Here is a 23334-nt window from a genome sequence, read left to right on the forward strand (position 1 = left end):
TTTTTAAATAACAAACATGTTATACTTGCCTCCACTGTGCAGCTCGTTTTGCACAGAGTGTCCCCGATCCACGTCTTCTGGGGTCCCTCGGCGGCTGTCTCGGCTCTTCCTCGCAAGAGCTTTCCCCCTTAATGCGAGCTCGCATGGTGGAAAGCTTTTGCGAGCACGCTCCCATGATACAGCGGCGGGCATAGCTGCCGACTGTATCACTCGGCCCCGCCCCCCGGCAAGTGTGAACAAGCCCTTAGGGCCAGTTGACAGCAGAACCCAGTGTGGGAAATCCACTTTCTGTGCACGTTTCCGCACTGCTTTCAAAATGCACTACACTTGCGATCTGCAGCAGGTGTCAGTGTTAACTTAATGACACCTCAAACGCAGGTCACAAACAGTGCGTTTGCCTGCACCGGATCGCATGGTACACTAGAACCATGGGATCCGTTTGCTGTGTGTTTATAAAGTAGTGCATGCATTACTTTTGGTGTGGTCTTGTGTGATTTCAGCCCATTCAAATTAATAGGTGCAGTGCACCTGGACTGCATGTGAATCGCACAGAAATGTCTGTGCAATACATTTGAATGGGCAAAAATCACGACAGACCGCACCAAAGGTAGTGCAGACAAGGCCGCTGCAGATTGCAAGTGCAGTGCATCTTTCCCACGCTGCCAACAGACTGTGAGTAATCGATACGGGGGTCTAGTTAACCCTTTATACACACAAATACGCACCTTTCACAGTAGTTACCGTAACAAGTCGTGCACATAAATATTTCCAAAATTTACACTAAGTTGCACCCTTCAAAGAGACAGGACTTTAAAGCGGGAGTTCACCCATTTGAAAAAAAAAAAAAAATCTCCCCTTAGCTTCCTGCTCGTTCGGTCTAGGGGAATCGGCTATTTGTATTAAAATATGAGCATTACTTACCCGTTTTCGAGCTGCATCTTCTTCCGTCGCTTCCGGGTATGGGTCTTCGGGAGCGGGAGTTCCTTCTTGATTGACAGTCTTCCGAGAGGCTTCCGACGGTCGCATCCATCGCGTCACTCGTAGCCGAAAGAAGCCGAACGTCGGTGTGGCTCTATATTGCGCCTGCGCACCGACGTTCGGCTTCTTTCGTAAAATCGTGACGCGATGGATGCGACCGTCGGAAGCCTCTCGGAAGACTGTCAATCAAGAAGGAACGCCCATTCCCGCAGCCCATACCCGGAAGCGACGGAGAGGATGCATCTCGTAAACGGGTAAGTACTGCACATATTTTAAAATAAATAGCCGATTCCCCTAGTAAAAACGAGCAGGAATCGAAGGGGGAAAAGTGCCCTCTAAGGGTGAACCCCCGCTTTAAGTTCTAGTTTAGTGCATTAGATACAATATAATCGTTATTAATGAAGCATATTAATGATTTTAACATGTAGTTTTAATTAAATCAAAAACAGTGTAGAAAAAATATTTACAGAAAAAAATATACAACAGCAAAAATAAAAGGGATTAAGAAGGAAAAAGTATCAATTAAATAAACTGTTTACATTTAAAGGGGTTGTAAAGGATAATTTTTTTTTTTTTTAAATAACATGTGCAGCTCGTTTTGCATAGAGTGGCCACAAACCTGGGCCCGGATTCAGAAAGATTGGCGTATATTTAGTCGGGCATAACGCATCTCATATGCGCTACGCCGCCGTAACTTACTGTATTCAGAAAGAACTTGCGCCCGAAGTTGCGGTGTAGCGTATATGGGCCGGCGTAAGCCCGCGTTATTCAAAGTTGTCTGGTAGGGGGCGTGTTGTATGGAAATGAATCGTGACCCCACGTAAATTAACGCGCCTAACGAACGGCGCATGCTCAGTATCACGTCGAATTTTCTCCCTAAATTACGCCGGCTCAATGCTTAGTCGACGTGAACGTAACCTACACCCATCCCCATACAACTTACGCAAACGACGACGCTGTTCCGACGACCATACCTTAACATGACTTACCCCTGCTTTATGAGGGGTAAAGTTACGATGGTCGGACGCCTTACGTAAACAGCGTATTTTAATACGCCAGGCGCAAGTACGTTCGTGAATCGGCGTATCTAGCGCATTTGCATATTCGACGCGGAAATCAACGGAAGCACCACCTAGCGGCCAGCGTAAATATGCACCCAAGATACGACGGCGTAGGAGACTTACGCCGCTCGTATCTTGGCCGAATTCAAGCGCAAAGAATCAGGCGCGTTGATACATTCGCGTTGATACAAGCGCCATCTAGCAGCCAGCGTAAATATGCACCCAAGATACGACGGCGTAGGAGACTTACGCCGCTCGTATCTTGGCCGAATTCAAGCGCAAATAATCGGGCGCGGTGCACATTCGGACTTACGACGGCGTATGTGGAGATACGCCGTCGTAAGTCCTTTGTGAATCTGGACCCAGGTCTTCTGGGGTACCTCGGCAGCTGTCTCAGGCCTCCTCCCCGCAAGAACTAAACCCCTTCATGGGAGTCTTTGCTGGCGCGCTACCTTGATACAGCCGGCGGCCAAAACCGCTCACTGTATCGTTTTGCCCCGCCCCCCCGCATCACTGGATATTATTGACAGCCAACGGCTGCGCTGCTATCAATCCATCCATTCACTCTAGCCAATCAACGGCCAGTCTGGGCGGAGAAGAGGACGTTGGGGGCGAGCACAGCAGGTGAACGGGCTCAGGTATGTAAAACGGGGGGGCCGTAACTGTCAGATGTTTTTTCACCTTAGTGCGTAGGATGTGAACCTTTACAACCCCTTTAAGGCATGCTGTAAATGAAAACTGTCTCAAAATGAACACTGTGACACTGTTGCTTGTGTTCTCAACCGAACTGTCAAGCCATCAAAAAGCCCTTTTTTATAACCTAATCCCATATGCAGCATCATGGCCACTGCAGATCAAACCCTGGCTAAGATGGCAACTTCCTTGGATTTTCGGAGGATAGGAGGGTGTAGGCTGCTTAACAAAGTCCCACGTTTTTTTTTGTTTTTTGGCAGAGATCAGTTCAATTGAAAAATATAGTTGATCTGGGTTATCGGAGTCATTCGCTCTCAAAATGTTACTCTTGCTAGCTGAATTTTCTTTTGAAGAAACAGGAGAGCTCCAAGCTGCAGTTGCAACAGCTTTTATGTGGACCTTCAGAGGCTGTCACTGAGTTCCCCCCCCCCCCCCCACAATAAGGGATGGAAGATAGGAGTGCTGAAATATCTTCTAATAGTCCAGCAGAACCTCTCACGATGTTATTTATTTTATTTTTTTAATCCTATTTCGGTTTCATGCCACCATTTAATAACCCTTATTTTATTATGTACCATGAATTTACATTTTGAACAAGACCACACATGACATTTCCTTGAAATGTGCTCTCCTAAGAATGAATGTGCCTGGCTGGCCTTATGCACTTCGTAAGATGGAGGTGTTTAGTCTGAAAATGATTGTAATCGTCTTCCATGTTTAGCTGGATGAGTGTTCTTAACGTGATTTAATCACATTAGAAGTTATAAATTATGTGTAGATGTTGGGTCTGTAGTGAGGGGTATTCAGCCAGGAATGTGGATTTGGCGTAAAGTGGAATTTTACCCATAACAGTTTGAAGAACCTTACCTTTTACCTTATAGTGATTATGAAAGAAATAAAAACATCTCTATACGTACCTGCTCTGTGCAATGCGCTACTGGCCCCTCCTCTTTGCCCAGTGCCCCCATGGGAAGCTGTGGCATGAGCCTGGCTTCTGCGTCCATTCACACAGACAGTGGGATTTGGCCCTGCTCCCTCGTCACTGGCTTTGATTGACAGCAGCGGGACCCGGTGGCTCCCGGTGCCCCAGCAAAGCCAGTGATACCTGGAAGTGAGGGGAGAGCAGAGCTGCAGACTTGCACATCGCTGGATCGAATGAGGGCTCAGGTAAGAAAATGGGGAGGGGGCAGAGGGGCTAGACATTTTTTACCCTAATTCAAGGAATGTCTTAAAGGGGTTGTAAAGGTAAATGTTTTTTCATCTTAATGCATCCTATGCATTAAGGTGAAAAAACATCCGACGGTACCGGCCCCCTCGAATCCCCGTTTTTACTTACCTGACCCCTGGAAAGTCCTGCGCGCGTCCACGTGATCCTCTTCGGTTCCCAGCCGCGCCGTTAATTGGCTAGGCTGGAGGGATTGAAAGCAACGCAGCCATTGGCTGGCGCTGCTGTCAATCACAGCGCATAACGCCCTGCGCGCCTGGGGGGGGGCCCGAGTGATACAGTCGGCGGCTATGCCCGCCGCTGTATCACGGGAGCATGCTCGCAAAAGCTTTCCACCATGCGAGCTCGCTAGGTTAGGGGACACTGTGCAAAACGAGCTGCACAGTGGAGGTAAGTATAACATGTTTGTTATTTAAAAAAAAAAAAAACTTTGCCTTTTAGTGTTCCTTTAAGTCAAAAAATGTTTAGGCTTTAGAACCAATTTAATCCCAACCTAATTCTCTGCATTAAGATAAAAAAAATCTGTAAGCAGCTCCCCCCCCAGCCCCCCTTATACTTACCTGAGCCCGATCTCTATCCAGCTTTGCATGAGAGCAACAGCTGTTGGCCATTGGCTCCTGCTGCTGTCAATCACAGCCAGCGAGCAGAGGGACAGGGCCCCCCGCTGGCAGAACACAGTAGCTCTGCATGAGGGAATTGATCAATTTTCCTCCCTTAGGCTGGGTACATACGGGAACCACCCGAACATTCAGCCAGTGTGTACAGCTGTATTTCTGACAGAAGCCGGTCTAACGATTGGCTTTTGTTGAAGGCCAATGGCTGCCAGCGCTGATCAGTGTGTTCTGCTGTCCCCTTGTCAAAACACAAAGGCACAACAGTGATCTGTATTTTTTGTTAGGTTTTTGTTCAGCCTACTGGGTTGAACGAAAAAAACAAACTTTCCATGTGTATCAGGCACAGTACAAGTTCACAGACTGCAGCTGAGGGAGAAGGTAGCGAGAATCAGGGAGATAAGATAAGACACTTTTCCTTGTAATGTTAATCCTTTTGTGTCTCCCTGGCAGCAGAGTTTGTCCTGTCATGTCTCCCACTTTTTCTTTTCTCCCTCCATAATCTGTGTTCCATCTGCACAGTCTGTAGTTCATGATATGTCAATAAGCCTTGGCTAATGGGCTGTTGGCTTGGAAGATGTTAGACTAATGGTAGTTAATGGGTGTAATTACTTGGGCCTAGAAACTTGAATTTTTCTTTAGAAAATAAACATTTGTTTTAGGGATATTTACTACAGCTAATTCACCATAAAAAGTTTTCCGTGTTCTATGGCCAGATATCCTTTCAACTACATTCAATTAGCGATCTAAAAATCTGGCCCTTGACGGCTGCATTTATTCTGGCTAAGTCATGCTACTGTTAGAATGGTTAAGACCAATTTTATGAGGCTTTATAGAGGTCCTTTGAGGTTTACAGACTTTCTGAGAAATGTTTCTTCAATTTAAATGGCTTGGTCTGTTGTGAGCAAGTTTGTACACACACAATATTTTGTTCTGATGATTTAAATTGGATATATTCTCAGGACTACACCCCTTTCGCCACTCAGTTTTTAAGGGGTCCCAGGCCTCATCATCATGTGTCCATTCTCACTATACCCAACCCTCAAAGAATCCGGACAGAACTAAGAAACATAGGGCCAGATCCACAAATATCCTGCGTAACTTAAATCTTCCGATTTAAGTTACACCGCCGCAAAATTTCTACCTAAGTGCCCGATCCACAAAGCACTTACCTTGAAATTTGCGGCGGTGTAACTTAAATGTGTCCGGCGCAAGGCGTGCCGAATCTAATGGGGCGAGTCCCATTTAAATCAGGCGCGCTCCCGCGCCGGACGTACTGCGCATGCTCCGTCGGGTAACTTACCCGGCGTGCATTGCGCTAACAGACGTCGCTCCGACGTCATTTGCTTAGACGTTAACGTAAATGGCGTCCAGCGCCATTCACGGACGTCTTACGCAAACGACGTAGAGTTTAAAATTTTGACGCGGGAACGACGGCCATACTTAATAGGGCTTAGTCAAATAGGACTTAGCCCTATTTTTACACGGCGTAACTCGACGTAAACGACGTAGATTTAGCGCGACGGGCCCGTCGGAACGTTCGTGGATCGCCGTAAGTGTTCATTCGCATATTCTAGGCCGGCCGCAATGGCCTCGCCACCTAGCGGCCGGCCTAGAATTGCATCCTTAAGATCCGACAGTGTAATTCAATTACACATGTCGGATCTTCGTCCTAACTATGGGAAACTGATTCTGTGGATCAGTTCCATAGATAGAAACAGGGATACGACGGCGTATCAGTAGATACGCCGGCGTATCCCTTTTGTGGATAACCCCCATACTTACAGCTGTATTTCATAGACACATCAAAATGTAAACACATCTGTAACGAAAACGTCCCACACTCCGCCCGAGTGCTGCCGTCATATACCGCTTCCTCTCAGTCTGAATATAGATATCGGATATTCCAAACCGCTGACAACCAATAACCAGACAGTACTCATTTTGGTTGCTAAACATGAAAACTGTTTATTGAAACACAAGTACACAGAGGTAACACTCGGGACAATACCCCCTACCTTTGCATTCAGGGTGGGGTAAACTTTACCTCCTCCAACAGCATGAGACAACACACATAGTCCCGGTTTCACGAAGCGCTTACGTCGACGTATCTCGAGATACGGCGCGTAAGTGTAACTATGCGCCATTGTATCTGTGCGCCGTGCCCACAATCTGAGATACGCCAACAAATAGGCTTCCTACGACCGACATAACTTGCCTAAGCCATCGTATTGTGGGTGCATATTTACGCTGGGCGCATTTGCCGCTCCTATTGATTTTATATGCACATATGCAAATGAGGGAGATACGCCGATTCACAAACGTACTTGCGCCCGGCGCATAATATACGCGGTTTGCGTAAGTCGTATGTCCGGCGTAAAGTTATTCCCCATATATGAATCGCAACCCATGCAAAAGTATGGACCAGGGAACACAAGCCGTCGTATTTTACTTAGTTTACATTGTACGTGAATATGGCTGGGTGTATGTTACGTTCACGCCGTAGGCAGTGATTCGACGTATCTTAGGCAGTTGTTTAGAGGTGATATGCGCCGAGGTATTTGAATCCGGGCCAATATATACATATATGCAACAACAGTCCAGTGTGGCTATACAGCGAGCCCGACTAGCACAGATCAGACTGGAGTTCTCTGTCACCCTGTGCCCCTAATGTACACAGGGGCCCAGATTCAAGAAGCAATTGCGCCCGTGTAACCATAAGTTACACGGCGCAATTGCTTACTTGCTCCGGTGTAACGAGTGCTCCTGATTCAGGAACCTCGTTACACTGACTGCAGCCTAAAATCTGCGCGGCATAAGGCTCTTATGCCTCGCAGATTTTAGGCTGCATTCTTGCGTGTGCCGCTAGGGGGCGCTCCCATTGTGATCAGCGTGTAGTATGCAAATTGCATACTACCAACTGATTCACAAACTTGCGCGAGCCCTGCGCAAGCCAGGTACGGAGTTTCCGTACGGCAACTTTAGCGCAAGGCTGCCCTTTCTAATAGCAGGGGCAGCCAATGCTAAAGTATAGCCGCCGCTCCCGCGCCGTGAAATTTGAATTTCACGGCGTTTGCGTAAGTGATTCGTGAATGGAGCTGGACGCCATTCACGTTCACTTTGAAGCAAATGACGTCCTTGCGACGTCATTTGCCGCAATGCACGTCGGGAAAGTGCAGTACGCTCGGCGCGGGAGCGCGCCAAATTTAAATGATTCCCGCCCCCGGCGGGATCATTTACATTGCGCGCGCTTACGCCGGGCAATTTTGCCGGTGCGCCCTCGCAATTCACAGAGCTACTGCTCCGTGAATCGAGGGCAGCGCAAAATATTTGCGTGGGCGCAGGGCAAAATCGTTGCCCTGTGCCCGCGCAATTCTACCTGAATTTGGGCCAGGGTGATTTACACATAGGAGGGGCCGGGGGAGCTGAACAAGGAGTTTCCAGTGCTCTCCAAGGTAAGCTGGGTTCCACAAGCCCCCCACGCAAAGTGACTACCGTAACAACATCCAAATGGACATGGAATTAATTGCAACAGTCTCTTCAACTGCAGGGGAACATAAACTAGTAAATACTATTTACAGCTGAGGATTCCATTTCCCTGTCTTACCCTATTAATGTCTTGTTATTTCAGTGTATATAATGCTCCGAGTTTTCGTGCTGGTGCCCAGCTTCTCAGCAGCCTCAGTGGCTATGCCTACACCAAACGAGCCTGGAAGAAGGAGGTCCTCGACTTGTACATGGACCCAGGATTTTTCCAGATGGACACATCGTGCCTTCAGTAAGAGGATAAAATTGTATAAATAAGATAAAGCAGTATGTTCTATATTTACTTAGTGCTTTATATTATAAAAAGGGAGACAATACAGTTATAATACAATAAAATACAAGAGGATTAAGAGGGCCCTGCTCGGAAGAGCTTACAATCTAATAGGATGGGACAGGTGGTACAACAGGTTGTAACTGTGGGGAATGAGCTGATAGAAGTGGTAAGAAATGAGTTGGCTTCCCTGAATAGATGAGTTTTAAGGTTTACCCTGAAGGTAGCAAGAGTAGGGGATAGCCGGACAGGTTGGGGTAGTGAGTTCCAGAGAATGGGAAAGGCTCTGGAGACAAGCATGGGAGGAGGAGAAGAGAGAGCTTGAGAGTAGGGAGGTCTTGAGAAGAGCGGAGTGATATTTGGAGACCACAGATTGTGACACACGGACAGATTTGGATGAATTCCCTGGTAATACTTGCCTCCTAAATCCCCACTTGACGTCATGGCGGTAATTCAGTTGCCATTTAATCGCATTCTTCGTTGTGCCCCATGACATATTACCAAACGTACTTGTATTATATAACATTTTGGCCTTATCTTTATTGATTCGTCTTTATTCTTACTCTTTAGTTGGAAGTCAATCATTGATCACCTTTTGACGCATGAGAAAACTATGTTTAAGGATCTGATGAGTAAGTGCTCTGACATTTTCTCTTTCGTTCATAGACGGACACAGCCTTCATTGACCTTAGGGTTATGCTTCTTCCTACCAGGAGATTTAGGCTATATAAAGGGAACACCACTTTTGTAAGCTTTGGGTGAAGTGAGAAAGATTAACTCTTTCATGCCGTCCTCGGCCTATATGCGTCCTCGGCTTTCGGGGGTTATACTGGGATGATGCCTGCAGCGGCAGGCATCATCCCGGTACTGTTGTTTAGAGCCGGCCATCGGCTATCCAAACATAACGGCCGATGCGGCTAAAAGCCGCTAGGTTGTTATGCTGGAGGAGCGGGAGGGGACATCCCCCGGTGTTCAAATCACACATGTGAGGTATCGCCGCGATCGTCAGAGCGAGAGCATTAATTAATTCTAGCACTAGACCTCCTCTGTAACTCTAACCTGGTAACCGTAAAAAAAAGTTTAAAGCGTTGCCTATGGAGATTTATAGGTACCGTAGTTTGTCGCCATTCCACGAGTGCGTGCAATTATAAAGCGTGACATGCTTGGTATCTATTTACTCGTTGTAACATCATCTTTCACATTATGCAAAAAAAATGGGCTAACTTTACGTTTTAATTTTTTTAACCACTTCCCGACCGCCGCATGTATATATACGTCGGCAGAATGGCACGTACAGGCACATTGGCGTACCTGTACGTCCCTGCCTTCTAGCGGGTGGGGGTCCGATCGGGACCCCCCCCCCCCCCCCCCCCCCCCTACATCCGGGACGATGGCGCGGCTATTTGTTTATAGCCGCTCCGTCGCGATCGCTGTGAAAATGACAATGGTCCCAAAAATGTGTCAAAATTGTCCGAAGTGTCCGCCATAATGTCGCAGTCACGAAAAAAATCGCTGATCGCCGCCATTAGTAGTAAAAAAAAAAAAAATTCATAAAAATGCAATAAAACTATCCCCTATTTTGTAAACGCTATAAATTTTGCGCAAACCAACCGATAAACGCTTATTGCGATTTTTTTTTTAACCAAAAATAGGTAGAATAATACGTATATGCCTAAACTGAGGGAAAAAAATGTTTTTATATATGTTTTTGGGGGATATTTATTATAGCAAAAAGTAAAAAATATTGCATTTTTTTCAAAATTGTCGCTCTATTTTTGTTTATAGCGCAAAAAATAAAAAACGCAGAGGTGATCAAATACCACCAAAAGAAAGCTCTATTTGTGGGGAAAAAAGGACGCCAATTTTGTTTGGGAGCCACGTCGCACGACCGCGCAATTGTCTGTTAAAGCGACGCAGTGCCGAATTGTAAAAACCCCTTGGGTCATGTAGCAGCATATTGGTCCGGTCCTTAAGTGGTTAAAATTCATGAAAGTAAATTTTTCCCAAAAAGTTGCGTTTAAAACACCGCCGCACAAATACCGTGTGACATAAAATATTGCAACAATCGCCATTTTATTCTCTAGATTCTCTGCTAAAATATATATATATATATATATATATATATATATATAATGTTTGGGGGTTCTAAGTAATTTTCTAGCCAAAAATACGGATTTTAACTTGTATACACCAAATGTCATAAATAGGCTTAGGCATGAAAGGGTGAAGAACCACTGTTAAATTTGTATTGCTGTCTCTACCCCTCTGGAATGATTCAGCCCACTTACTTTCTGCTGACAACACCGGGAAAAGAGGGGGAAAATCCAAAAATGTTGCTGGGGGTTGGGGGGAAATTTGATGGGGTCACATTTTTGGTGGCAGTTGCTGGATCTTTATTTTGCAGAGACTTGCTCACTTGTCTTCAGGACAGAAAGTGAAACCAAGAACATTTTACAGGTTGATGTGAATGGATTTGCTAAATTGGAGGCATCTGGATTTGCATCAAAAGTGGATCTGATTTAGAATTTGCTCAGTTAATCTTCCTCTTTGTCTTTCCTCTATAGCAATGCCAAGCAGTTCACTGAAGCTCTACCCCAGCAGCGAACAGAAGGCCATGTTACTGAAACGACAGGGCTTTGCCGTTTTCAGCGGAGAACTGGACCAGTATCATTTGTATCTTCCTCTTATACAAGGTACTTTCCCACTGACGTCTGACGACCAGGAGCAAGATGGTGTGACCGCCATGAGCCGGTCTCTATAAATGATTTTATGTAGATATTATCATCTATTTCTGATGACAGAGTTGCAGTATTAAAAGTGGTTGTAAAGGTAAAGAAACATTACTGCCAATCCATCCTACACTGTAAATGTTTATTTAAAACGATGCCTGTCAATACCTTATCTTTATGGCCGGTCACGTGACCTCCGGTCGCTCTCCTCTCCCAGTCTAAGAGCTCCAGCGGGAGGGGCCAGGATCCCCCTCTGACGGCAGCTGGGGAGGTCGCTGTGCTAACCACTCAGCCCCTCCCGCTGTAGCTCTTGGATGGAGAAGGAGAGCAACCAGAGGTTACGTGACCGACCATAAAAAATTATAGATAAGGTATTTACAGGCATAGTTTTTTACAAACATTTACACAGTGTAGGATTGATTGCTAAAACAGAGGGTCTGGCAGTAATATTTCTTTACCTTTACTGACAGATACTAATAGTGGCAGGAGAGGGGGGGGGGCAGAGATGGCTCACACACACAGGAGCTGACAGGCAGGGAGGGAGGGGGAGAGTGGAGAGCAGCGGGATGACGGAGGCATGTAACCTGACCATGGTAATCATGGATCAGCAGCCATGATTACTGTGGTCAGCACACTTAGGGCCCTTTCACACTAGCGGACCGTATGTCCGCATTTTCATCCGTCTGTTTGCCGATGAAAACGGGACATACATGGGTCCCTATGTGATTACGGGTGTCAGCGCATGAACATCCGCTGACACCCGTAATTTGTCCGCCTCCGCAAAGATCCGCATTTGCAGACGGAAGAAATCCTATTTTTCTTCCGTCTATCGGATCGGATGAACACGGACATACGGTCCGTGTTTGTCCGATCCCCCATAGGGGAGAGCAGAGGAAACACAGGGCGGTCCCTGCACAGTGTGCGGGGACCGCCCTGTCAGCTGCCAGCTCAGCGGCTATTTTACGGAGGATCCCCGCTGAGCAAAGCGGACACACGGAGCGGATCATTACTGATCCGCTCCGTGTGAAAGGGCCCTAAGAGGGACACAGGAACAGGTAAGATCAACCAGGTTTTTTTTTACAGTTTAGAGAGGGACTGATTAGATAGCACAAACATTGTGCTGTTAATCTACTATAAGGTACCAGGATTTTTTTTTTTTTAACAACCTCTTTAACCAATTTTGCTATTATGTCACATACTGTGTACTTTTGTGATTACAACAGTGATCTTTATTAAAGTGAGTCCAAACAGAGGATCACAAAAAGGACATAAGGTACAAAAAGAGGTTTTGTTTTCCCCCATAATTGAACGTGTAACAGGACATAATGGACATGAAAAGAAAAGAGAAATGTAACCAATTAGGCATAGATTTGAGATTACCAGTAGATATCCTGGAGTGCCTCTCACGAGAGACCATAGAGGTCCCAAGAGACATACAGGGCTGGATTTACTAAAGGTAAACAAACTGTGCACTTTGCAGTTGCTCCAGAGCTTAGTGATTGAGGTAAAGCTTCATTATGCAAAGATTATCCAATCACATGGAAGGAAAATAAAAAAAATGCATTTTTCCTTGCGCATGATTGGATGATGGAGCAGGGCTTCTGCTCATTTACCAAGCTCTGGAGCAGCTGCATTCACAGAGTGCAAAGTGTACTGATTTGCCTTTAGTAAATCAACCCCACAGTGTTAACAACAGCTACAGGAGAAGAGCGTGAGTGCCAGGTACACAATATTCATGGACATTAGAAATGTAAGAAAGAAGTACACAAAGCAAGTCAAATTGGGCTGCAAGCTATTCAAGGGAGTGACTACTCAAGTGTAGTATATTCACAAACACATTGTGGTAGAATGTAACTAAGGATGAGCTCCGGCATGTTCGCAAAGTTCACGTGCATAGCCCGCCAGGAAGTCGGCACTGAGCTGCGCTAATCACAGGCAGTGAGACATTGTCCTGAAGTGCGGCTGCAGTGATCGGGAAATGTCTCGCCACCTGTGATTAGCGCAGTGCCGACTTCCTGGTGGGCTCTGCACGTGGACTTTGTGAACATGCCGGAGCTCATCCTTAGATGTAACCAATGATCCCAAACCTTATTGTATTTAGATGGGCAGCCCATGGGTGTAGAATAAGGGGTTGCAGGGGTCACAATCGCAACCCCACCCCTAGCTCCAGGGGGCCCCTGCAGCCTCCCTGTCATATTATCATATGCTCCACAAAGTCCAGCTCCGATATGCCCAAGGGCCCCACAGCCACGCTCCAGTACTGGGCTTCCTCTTTGCCTTCCACGATCCACACCCCTCCATTCTCATTGGCTGGGGACAAGCTGTGAGCCATTTTATGAATGGAGAGGAGCACAGGGTGAGAACAGCCCAGGGGCAAGGTCAACTTTTGCATCGAGGCCCACAAGCTTCAAGCTATGCCCCTGTGAATGTATAAAAATGTCATGTAGGGGAGAATATTATTTATTTCACGAATCCAAGCTGTCGTATCGGGGGGTAAAGCCCTCATCCACTGTCTTGCTATCAGTTTTCCAGCAGTGTAAGAACATTTTGGTGAATTTGTTAAAGCGGAGTTCCGGCCACAATTTCACTTTTTAAATATAAATACCCCTGTAATACAGAAGCTTAATGTATTCTAGTAAAGTTAGTCTGTAAACTAAGGTCCGTTTTGTTAGGTTGTTACAGCATTTAGACACTTTATAAAATAGAAATTGACTGGGGCCATCTTAAGTGTGGGCATCATGAAGCCAGACTGTATGACTTCCTGGATTTCAGCCTTGCAAATCTCGCACATGCTCAGTGCTGCACAAGCAGTGTCAGATCAGGTTTCAGCACATGTGCTGTCCAAGTCACATGATTCTTTGAGACTGGGGAGTGCACAGACTCCTGGAAAGTTACACCCACTACATTCCCAGGAGTCTGTGCGGTGTAGGTTAGGAAGCTTAAGCACCTAGGTGCAGGAAGTGGGAAGATTAACTATTCTGCCTAGCAACAACACTTTGAAGGCATCTAAAAAAAAAAAAAAAATTCGTAAAGGACTAATGACATTTTTTTAAAACTACTGATGTAATGTTATATTTATGGGTGGAACTCCACTTTAAGGTCTGGGTTAGGAAAAAGACATAACAAACACTGTTTAGGGTGCAAGGTTAATGGGGAGCCCATTGTGTCATAGAGGAAGTTAACAACCTGTGTCCAGAAACCCTGTATGATAGGGCAAGCCCATATTAGATGATGAAAGGTACCGGAAACTAAGGTTAACATAATGTGTTCTTTTGGTTATCCTTAGAGCGTCTGACAGAAAATATTCGTGTAGGACAGACGGCTATAATGGCGGCTCAGATGTTCCTGTTTTTCCGTGTGTTGTTACTGAGAATTTCGCAGCAGCATCTTACCTCATTGTGGCCAATTATGGTGACTGAATTGGTAAGTAAGCCGGGACCTATGCTTCTGTTTTTACTGTTTTTGGTATACCAGGATTCATAAAAGACCTTTACTTGTAAACATGCCTTGATTAGGGGCTGGAAGGATTGTTTCCAGATGATCCAATCCCTGCAAGGTCCAGCAGTTGGGGGGGGGGGGGGTGTTGTGACAGATGATGTCAGCCATAGGCGTGCGCACATAGGGTGTAAGGTGTGCCTGGGCACACCCTAATCACCCTGTAATGTGCAGATTCCCCCTGCTGCCTGGCTGCAGAGAAAGGGACTGGGGAATCTCTGTCCTCAGTCCCTTTCTCTGTCTCAAAAGTTAGACATCAGGGGTCTGTTTGAGCTTTGGTGTGCACACCCTAATGCCATAGGCTGCGCACACCTATGATGTCAGCATTGTAAAGTCATTGGATACATCAGAAGCAGTGCATGTTATATTACCCTTCTTGCCTATATTGTCAATGTGGGGGGTCTGGCCACCTTTACACTAATAGCATATATTTTAATCCTTGCTGCAGCACTTCATAGTTAAAAAAAAGTAAAAGACCCTCAAATTTATCACTGTATATGATAAATGACATGTCAGTAATAGCAAGGGTTTGATTGAGTTTACATTATCCAATAAATGGAATGCACTTAATATGGTGCTCCAGCCCCCCCACGGAAAAATTAAGTCAGCAGCTACACATACTGTAGCTGCTGACTTTTAATATTAATACACTCACCTGCCCTGGAATTCAGCAATGTCGGCGCGCCAGCCATAGGCTCTCAGGTTCTGCAACCACCATAGCTTTTAAGGGAAACTGGCAGTGAAGCCTTGCGGCTTCACAGCTGATTCCCTACTGCGCAAGCGTGAAGTGTGCTGCGCTTTCTGGCGGTGGAGAAGGATGAGGGGGGCCCAACGGAAGTGGGAACAGGTACCTGTCAGAAACAGGTACCCGCTCCCCCCAAAAGGTGCAAAATGTGGCACCAGAGCGGGGGGACAGATAAGCAGAGCTTCCACTTTTGGGTGGAACTCCGCTTTTAGGGCCAGATCCTCAAAAGGCATACGCCGGCGTAACTGCTGTTCCGCCGTCGTATCCCTGTTTCTAACTATGGAACTGATCCACAGAATCCGTTTTCCATAGTTAGGCAGAAGATCCGGCATGTGTAAGAGACTTACACTGCCGGATCTTAGGATGCAGTACCGCATCCGCCGCTGGGGGCATTTCGTGTCGAAATGCCGCCTCGGGTATGCAAATTAGCACTTACGGAGATCCACAAAGCTTTTCAGCTTAGTTTTCTTTCTCGTACATCACGGGACACAGAGCAGCATATTCATTACTATGTGGGTTATATGGAGTACCTTCAGGTGATGGACACTGGCAATCTCAAACAGGAAGTGCCCCTCCCTATATAACCCCCTCCCATAGGAGGAGTACCTCAGTTTTTTCGCCAGTGTCTTAGGTGTTGGTCATGGAATAGCTTGTCTCCTACATCCTTGGGATCAAGGCAGGCTAACCGGATCTGTCCAAGGTGCCTCAGAGCCAAAGTGGACAGTACCCGGGCCCCAAACCGTGGGGTTTTGCCCATAATGCTTCTCTTTTTAGAGAGCTGGACCCTGGGCCCAGGACTTAGAACCTCTGCGGTACCTAAGGTAACCTGTTTGCCAGGGTGCTATATGGGCCCAGGACAGTGGGTTCCTTTTAGGACCCCAGGGCCTGAAGGTCTAGTACGCCACCCACGGAGATGGGGGAAGATTGGACCGCTTGCTATGCAAAGTCCTGCGGCATGGAGCAGGTAAGAAAGGGGGGGCCTGCGGGACTTGGTTCGTCGGCAGGCTCTCTAGGGAGATCTTTGGGGGATGTGCCTGAGTATGCTCTTGCATTGGCAGTTTTTGGGCCACTATGTCTATCAAAGAGACAGGATGGTCTATGTATGGGCTCCCATGTGTGATCTTCCTAAAGATAGGTGTTGCATTGTAAATTGTCTGCTGGGCGCTGGGTTGGGAAAGGAGCTGTGTGTTAGCTATGCTTTCCCAGGACTGGGGGGTCAGTGACTCACCTGAGGCCTTACCTGTCTGGGTGCCGTGCGGTGTCCTCCTCCAGCATGTCAGACGCTTCCGGCGTGGCCCCGTCCTCCGCAACACGGGCGCGCGCGGGCGCGCGCCCTGTAATATAGGCGCAGGGTGAAGATTCGCGCCGTTGTGGAGAAAGAGGGGCGGGACATCTAGTCTCATAAAAGGAAGGGGCGGCCCTTCCTCTATGCTGTGTAGCTCAGTTGCTTGCTGAGCTTGAAGGAGGAGGACGCAGAGCGGCTGCAGTGCGGCTGAGGGCACCCAGTGGCGCAAGGAAGTATTGCAGTTCTGGTGAACAGAACTAGCTGTGTGGTTACTAGCCTAAAAAATTCCTTATACAGCAGATGGATACTTGCAATTTTTTGAGGGAAGACAGCATGTTTTCATAAAAAAAAAAAAAAAAAAAAAAAAGGTTTTTGAAAAAAAAAAAAAAATATAGGAAACATACTGGTCTTCCCGTTTTGGTTTTTGGACGTTAATTATTAATACCGTTCCCTAAAACCGTACTATTTCTTTCTCCTAGCTACAACCATCAAGGGTTGTAAGCAGGGGTACCTCGGTATTGTACCATGGCTTCCAAAGGTTCAGGATCAGGGGGTACAAAAGAAAGGGGCCCCCCCTCAGATTCTGACGGTTCAGATCGGCCTATGCCGGTACTTTCCCCACAGGTTATTACACCATTGGGCACCTTGGTTAAGCCATTAGGGAGATCTGGTGCTGAGGCTACATCAGATCCACCCAACCCTGTGTTTATCACAGAGAGTATGCTAGCCGCCTCCTGGGAGGGGCTAGAGAAGAGATTGGCGGCTATGATAGCCAAATCTACACCGGGTAAAAAGCGGACTAGGTCTCCGTCGCCTGAGTGTGGACCCTCAGATGCTGAGGTTCTCTCCCCGGGGGGATTTGAGTTGCAGGAGGATCATTTGGACCGGGACCAAATTGGTTCAGAGGTTGAGGGTTCGGCTAATGAAGAGCCTTGCTCGGCCTCCCAAGCGGAAAGCTTCTGGGTTCATTCTCTGACAGACATGGTCCACTTGGCGTTTAATTTGCCTTTGCCGGAACCTCAGGGTCCGGCCGTATCATCTTTAGGCTCTTTGAAAACGCCTCGCAGTAGCGCTGTTTTTCCAGTCCATCCTCTTTTAGAGGAAGTAATCTTCCAGGATTGGGCACGACCAGACAGAATCTTTTTACCACCTAAAAAATTTTCCGTCGTCTATCCTATGGAAGAAAAATTTGCCAAAAAGTGGACTCTCCCAGTGGTGGATGCCGCCATCTCCTGTGTAAATAAGTCCTTGACTTGCCCGGTAGAAAACATACAGGTGTTTAAAGAACCGGTTGATAAGCGTTTGGAGACGCTTTTAAAAGCATCCTTTACTACGGCGGGTGCAGTAATACAGCCAGCGGTGGCTGCTATTGGAGTTTGTCAGGCACTAACAGACCAGACAAGACAAATGCTTAAGGTTATTCCGGCCCAACAGGCGGAAGAATTATCTGATATTCCTAGAGCCATGTGCTTCGCGGTGGATGCTATAAGGGAGTCCATCCAGCAAGCGTCTCGTCTGTCACTATTTTTAGTACATATGAGAAGGCTCTTATGGTTAACGAACTGGGAGGCTGAGCCCCCATGCAAAAAGCTCCTGGCAGGGTTTCCCTTCCATGGAGAACGACTCTTCGGAGAAGATCTGGATAAATACATTCAGACTATTTCAAGTGGCAAAAGTACACTTCTACCAGTAAAAAAGAAGGTCCGGGGACCTGCGTTCAAACGGCAGCTTCCCCCTGCTCAGGGGCCCGCCAATTCCAGGCAGTATCGACGGCCTCCTGCGAGATCATACTTTAACAATAAGCCACCAGGACAAGCCTTTGGAGGCAAGAAGCAGTGGTATCGTAAACCAGCAAAGACAGCCCCTAGGTCTGCCTCATGAAGGGACGCCCCCACCCATGAAGGTGGGGGGAAGGCTGCGTCTTTTTTCAGAAATTTGGGAGACCGACATTCCCGACAAGTGGGTCCGGTCTTCCGTGGCCACAGGCTACAAATTAGAATTTCTAAGAATCCCTCCACCTCATTATCAGGAGTCGAGAGTGCCAGTCGAGCCGACAAAGAAGGCCGCCTTAATGGCGGCATTAAATCGTTTGCTTTACCAAGGCGTGATAGTAGAGGTACCAGCCCAGGAACAGGGGCTAGGGTTCTACTCCAATCTGTTCATCATCCCAAAGCCCAACGGCGATGTCAGGCCAATCTTGGACTTAAAGGGATTAAATGCGTACTTAAAAGTACGCTCGTTCCGGATGGAATCCGTGCGATCGGCAGCCGCCGCACTTCAGAAAGACGACTTTCTGGCCTCCATAGACATAAAGGATGCTTACCTTCATGTGCCAATTTTTCAGCCACATCAAAGGTTTCTACGCTTCACAGTGGCTCGGCGTCATTTTCAATTTGTGGCACTCCCTTTCGGGTTGGCTACGGCTCCTCGAGTATTCACCAAGGTCCTAGCTCCAATTCTAGCCAACCTAAGAATCCAGGGGATCATTGTCCTAGCATACCTGGACGACCTTCTAATCATAGATCATTCATCTCCTGGCCTGGAGCGAGCAGTGGCTCTCACGGTTCGATACCTAGAGAGGTTCGGTTGGGTCCTAAACCGAGAAAAATCAGCTTTCCAACCCACAAAGAGGTTGGAATATCTCGGCATGTCATTAGACACGGAACAACAAAGGGTGTTCCTGCCTCGAATAAAGGTCGAGGCTATCAAAGAATTGATACATCTGGTTCTAAGCAAGAGAGAACCAACGATTCGCCTATGCATGCGATTACTAGGCAAGCTAGTGGCCACCTTCGAAGCGGTGCCATACGCTCAAAGTCACACTCGTGTCCTGCAGGCAGCCATTCTGTCAGCATGGAGCAAGAGGCCACAGGCCTTGGAATTTCCGTTGCCACTCTCATCAAGAGTCCGGCAGAGTCTGTGTTGGTGGTTAGACCCTCAGAATCTACTGAAGGGAAAATCTTTCAGCCCCGTGACATGGAAGATAGTGACCACAGATGCCAGCCTGAAGGGCTGGGGAGCGATCTTGGATGGGTGCACTCACCAAGGTACGTGGGCACAGGAGGAGAGTCAATTGCCCATCAATATCTTGGAGCTCAGAGCTGCTCGGCTAGCCCTCAGGGCTTGGACCTCCAAATTACAGGGGTGCCCGGTGAGGATACAGTCAGACAATGCCACGGCTGTGGCATATATAAATCACCAAGGGGGAACCAAGAGTCAAGCAGCTCAGAGAGAAGTGAGCTTAATTTTCCTATGGGCAGAGAATCATGTGCCCTGCATATCGGCAATATTCATTCCCGGGGTGGACAACCTGCAGGCGGACTTCTTGAGTCGTCAGACTCTGTCGCCAGGGGAATGGTCTCTGCGTCCGCAAATATTTCAGATAATTTGCCAGAAGTGGGGAATGCCGGACGTGGATATCATGGCATCAAGGCTCAACAAGAAACTAGACAGGTTCATGTCCCGGACTCGGGACCCTATGGCCTGCGGGACCGATGCATTAGTTTACCCTTGGCATCAGTTCAATCTTCTATATGCCTTCCCTCCGCTCCAGTTACTACCCCGCCTGTTGCGCAGGATCAGGGTGGAGCACAAGCCAGTCATTCTGATAGCTCCAGCATGGCCCAGAAGGGCATGGTACTCACTAATCCTAAAGATGTCAGTGGGAGACCCTTGGACGCTTCCTCTACGACCAGACCTACTCTCACAAGGCCCGATCCTCCACCCTGCATTACGGCGTCTAAATTTGACGGCCTGGCGGCTGAATCCCTGATTCTTAGGGGTAGAGGTCTATCTAGACAAGTAATCTCTACCCTGATTAAGGCTAGAAAGCCAGTCTCCAGAGTAATTTATTACAGGGTTTGGAGGGCCTATGTAGGCTGGTGCGAGTCCAAGAAATGGCTTTCCCGCAAATATACCATTGATAGAGTATTACGTTTTCTCCAGCTAGGAGTGGATAAAGGATTGGCATTAAGCACAATCAAGGGACAGATTTCAGCTTTGTCAGTGTGGTTTCAGAGGCCGCTGGCCACCCACTCGCTGGTTAAGACCTTCATTCAGGGGGTCTTGCGTATTAATCCTCCGGTTAAGTCACCACTTTGTCCGTGGGACTTGAATCTTGTTCTGTCAACTCTACAGAAACAACCCTTTGAGCCGTTGGCTGAAGTTCCTTTGGTTTTACTAACAAGGAAGTTGGTATTTCTGGTCGCCATAGTTTCCGCTAGAAGAGTGTCAGAGTTGGCAGCCTTATCTTGTAAGGAGCCATATCTTATTCTGCATAAGGACAAGGTGGTTCTCCGTCCTCATCCTTCCTTTTTACCAAAGGTTATATCCAGTTTTCACCTGAACCAGGATTTGGTATTACCATCCTTTTTTCCAAAGCCCACTTCCAGAAAGGAAGGGTTGCTGCATACCTTGGATATTGTCAGGGCCATGAAGGCCTATCTTAAAGCTACAGAGAAGATTCGGAAAACAGATGTGTTATTCATTTTGCCAGATGGGCCCAAGAAGGGGCAGGCAGCTGCAAAATCCACCATTTCGAGATGGATTAAACAGTTAATTATTCAGGCCTACGGCTTGAAGAGGTTGCCTCCTCCGTTGTCAGTAAAGGCCCATTCTACCAGGGCCATGGGCGCCTCCTGGGCAGCACACCATCAGATCTCTATGGCTCAAGTATGCAAGGCGGCAACCTGGTCTTCAGTCCACACGTTTACAAAATTTTACCAGTTGGACGTAAGAAGGAATACAGATACAGCCTTTGGGCAGGCAGTGCTGCGGGCTGCGATTTAAGACCCTCAGAATCGGGGACACCCTTGAGTTAAAATTTAAGTTTAAATTTAATTTTCTCAACTAAGTTGGATTTATTATTATTTGAGAGTATCTCTGAATTAAATCCTTGTGTCTTGGGAAGATTTCTCCCTCCCCTCAGTAAAGCATTGCTTTAGGACATCCCACATAGTAATGAATATGCTGCTCTGTGTCCCGTGATGTACGAGAAAGAAAAAGGGATTTTTAATACAGCTTACCTGTAAAATCCTTTTCTTGGAGTACATCACGGGACACAGAGCTCCCACCCCTCTTGTGGGGACCATTTTGGGAGGCATACTGCTTGCTACAAAACTGAGGTACTCCTCCTATGGGAGGGGGTTATATAGGGAGGGGCACTTCCTGTTTGAGATTGCCAGTGTCCATCACCTGAAGGTACTCCATATAACCCACATAGTAATGAATATGCTGCTCTGTGTCCCGTGATGTACTCCAAGAAAAGGATTTTACAGGTAAGCTGTATTAAAAATCCCTTTTTTTCTCCGTAAGTTTTAGTTTGCAAACGCAAAATTAGGGCTGCTTTTACAATGTGTAAACTGTTTACACCATGTAAAAGCAGACCCTTCTGTCCAGCGACGCGATTTTTTTTTTTGTTTTGAATTTTTTTTTTCGCCGTATCTTTTTTTTTTTTTTCGACGCAACTTTATTGACCCGTCGCGATCCACAAAGCTCGGCGTAACGTAATTTCGCGCTATGCACGTCGGGAAAATGACGTCACGAGCATGCGCAGTACGGCCGGCGCGGGAGCGCGCCTAATTTAAATAGGAATCGCCCCCATGAAAAGAGGAACGCCTTGCGCCGGCGGAATTTAAGTTACACAGCCAAAAATTTCTAGGTAAGTGCTTTGTGGATCGGGCACTTGCGTAGAAATTTTAAGGCAGTGTAACTTAAATGGGAAAAATTAAGTTACGCCGGATCTTTGTGGATTACCCCCTTAACTCCTAACTTTCTGTATTGATCAATATCTTACACAGTAGAACTCTCCACTGCTATTCAAATGAGGTAGAATTAGAACAGATAGTCTAGAATTGGCAACTGTAATATACAAAATGACCTGCATATTTCGCCAGTTGAGGAATTAGGCAAGCTACACACTCCCGAAAAAAACACACAAACTAGAAAGAAAAGTCAATATTTCATTTGGAAATAATGTTGCCGTGTTTTGAACCAGAATCACAATTTTGTCATTTTAAATTACCCAATCACATGGAAGGAAAATAAAAGACATTTTTTGTCATGAATCCTGTAAATTCATGCAATGTATATTCTTATTTTCAGATACACGTGTTTGTTCAACTACTAGAGGATTTGGTGGAAGAGGAGACCACATCAAAGTAAGAGATGTCAGGGTTACGTTTTTGCACAACAATGGGTATCATTTATCCAATTGTCAGATATAGATCTCTTACACACTCTAGGAAATGGAAGGGAGAATAGAAGAAGATTGATAAGATGTACTATGCAGGCAATTTTTGTTTTACTTTATAAATATGACCCAATGTAACAGGCTTAAAGGGACACCCCCCTAGAGGCAATATTTTAGGTGTAGGTGAAGCCTAGTACCCGCAGGCCAAATGTCGGAAAACAGCCAGTTAAAAAAAGCTGTGCCTGCTGGAAAGCCGGCATCTGACCAACTCCCGATCAGCGCTCTCAGCCAATGGCAGAGGGCACTAATCAGAGTGTTCTGGTGGGGGCGTCCCCCTGTCCGAACGTAACAGCTCAGCGGGTTAGTACAGCTGCTCCGACCGGAGCTGACAGATTTTTTTGTTCAGCCCATGAGGTTGAACAAAAAACGAATAGTGTGTACCCGGCTTTCGTTCCATCTCTATATTAAAGCGGTGGTTCACCCTTATTTTACACATTCTGTCTAA

At 46.8% G+C, this 23334-nt stretch overlaps 1 protein-coding gene across 2 annotated transcripts in view; it reads left to right on the plus strand.

Moving 5' to 3' along the window:
- The window catches only part of DOP1B (DOP1 leucine zipper like protein B), a 208375-nt gene that overhangs the window by 173892 nt on the left and 11149 nt on the right, over positions 1-23334 (plus strand). Inside the window, exons 30-34 of one of the 2 annotated variants that reach the window (XM_040338949.1) lie at positions 8200-8346; positions 8956-9017; positions 10950-11078; positions 14401-14537; positions 22742-22797. In XM_040338949.1, the coding sequence (XP_040194883.1) occupies positions 8200-8346; positions 8956-9017; positions 10950-11078; positions 14401-14537; positions 22742-22797 (531 nt within the window). Of the gene's footprint in view, positions 1-8199; positions 8347-8955; positions 9018-10949; positions 11079-14400; positions 14538-22741; positions 22798-23334 lie in introns of those variants that run through there. The other variant, XR_005747151.1, reaches the window with a different exon arrangement.

The sequence above is a fragment of the Rana temporaria genome, chromosome 2 (assembly GCF_905171775.1).
Source record: "Rana temporaria chromosome 2, aRanTem1.1, whole genome shotgun sequence".
Taxonomy (NCBI): domain Eukaryota; kingdom Metazoa; phylum Chordata; class Amphibia; order Anura; family Ranidae; genus Rana; species Rana temporaria.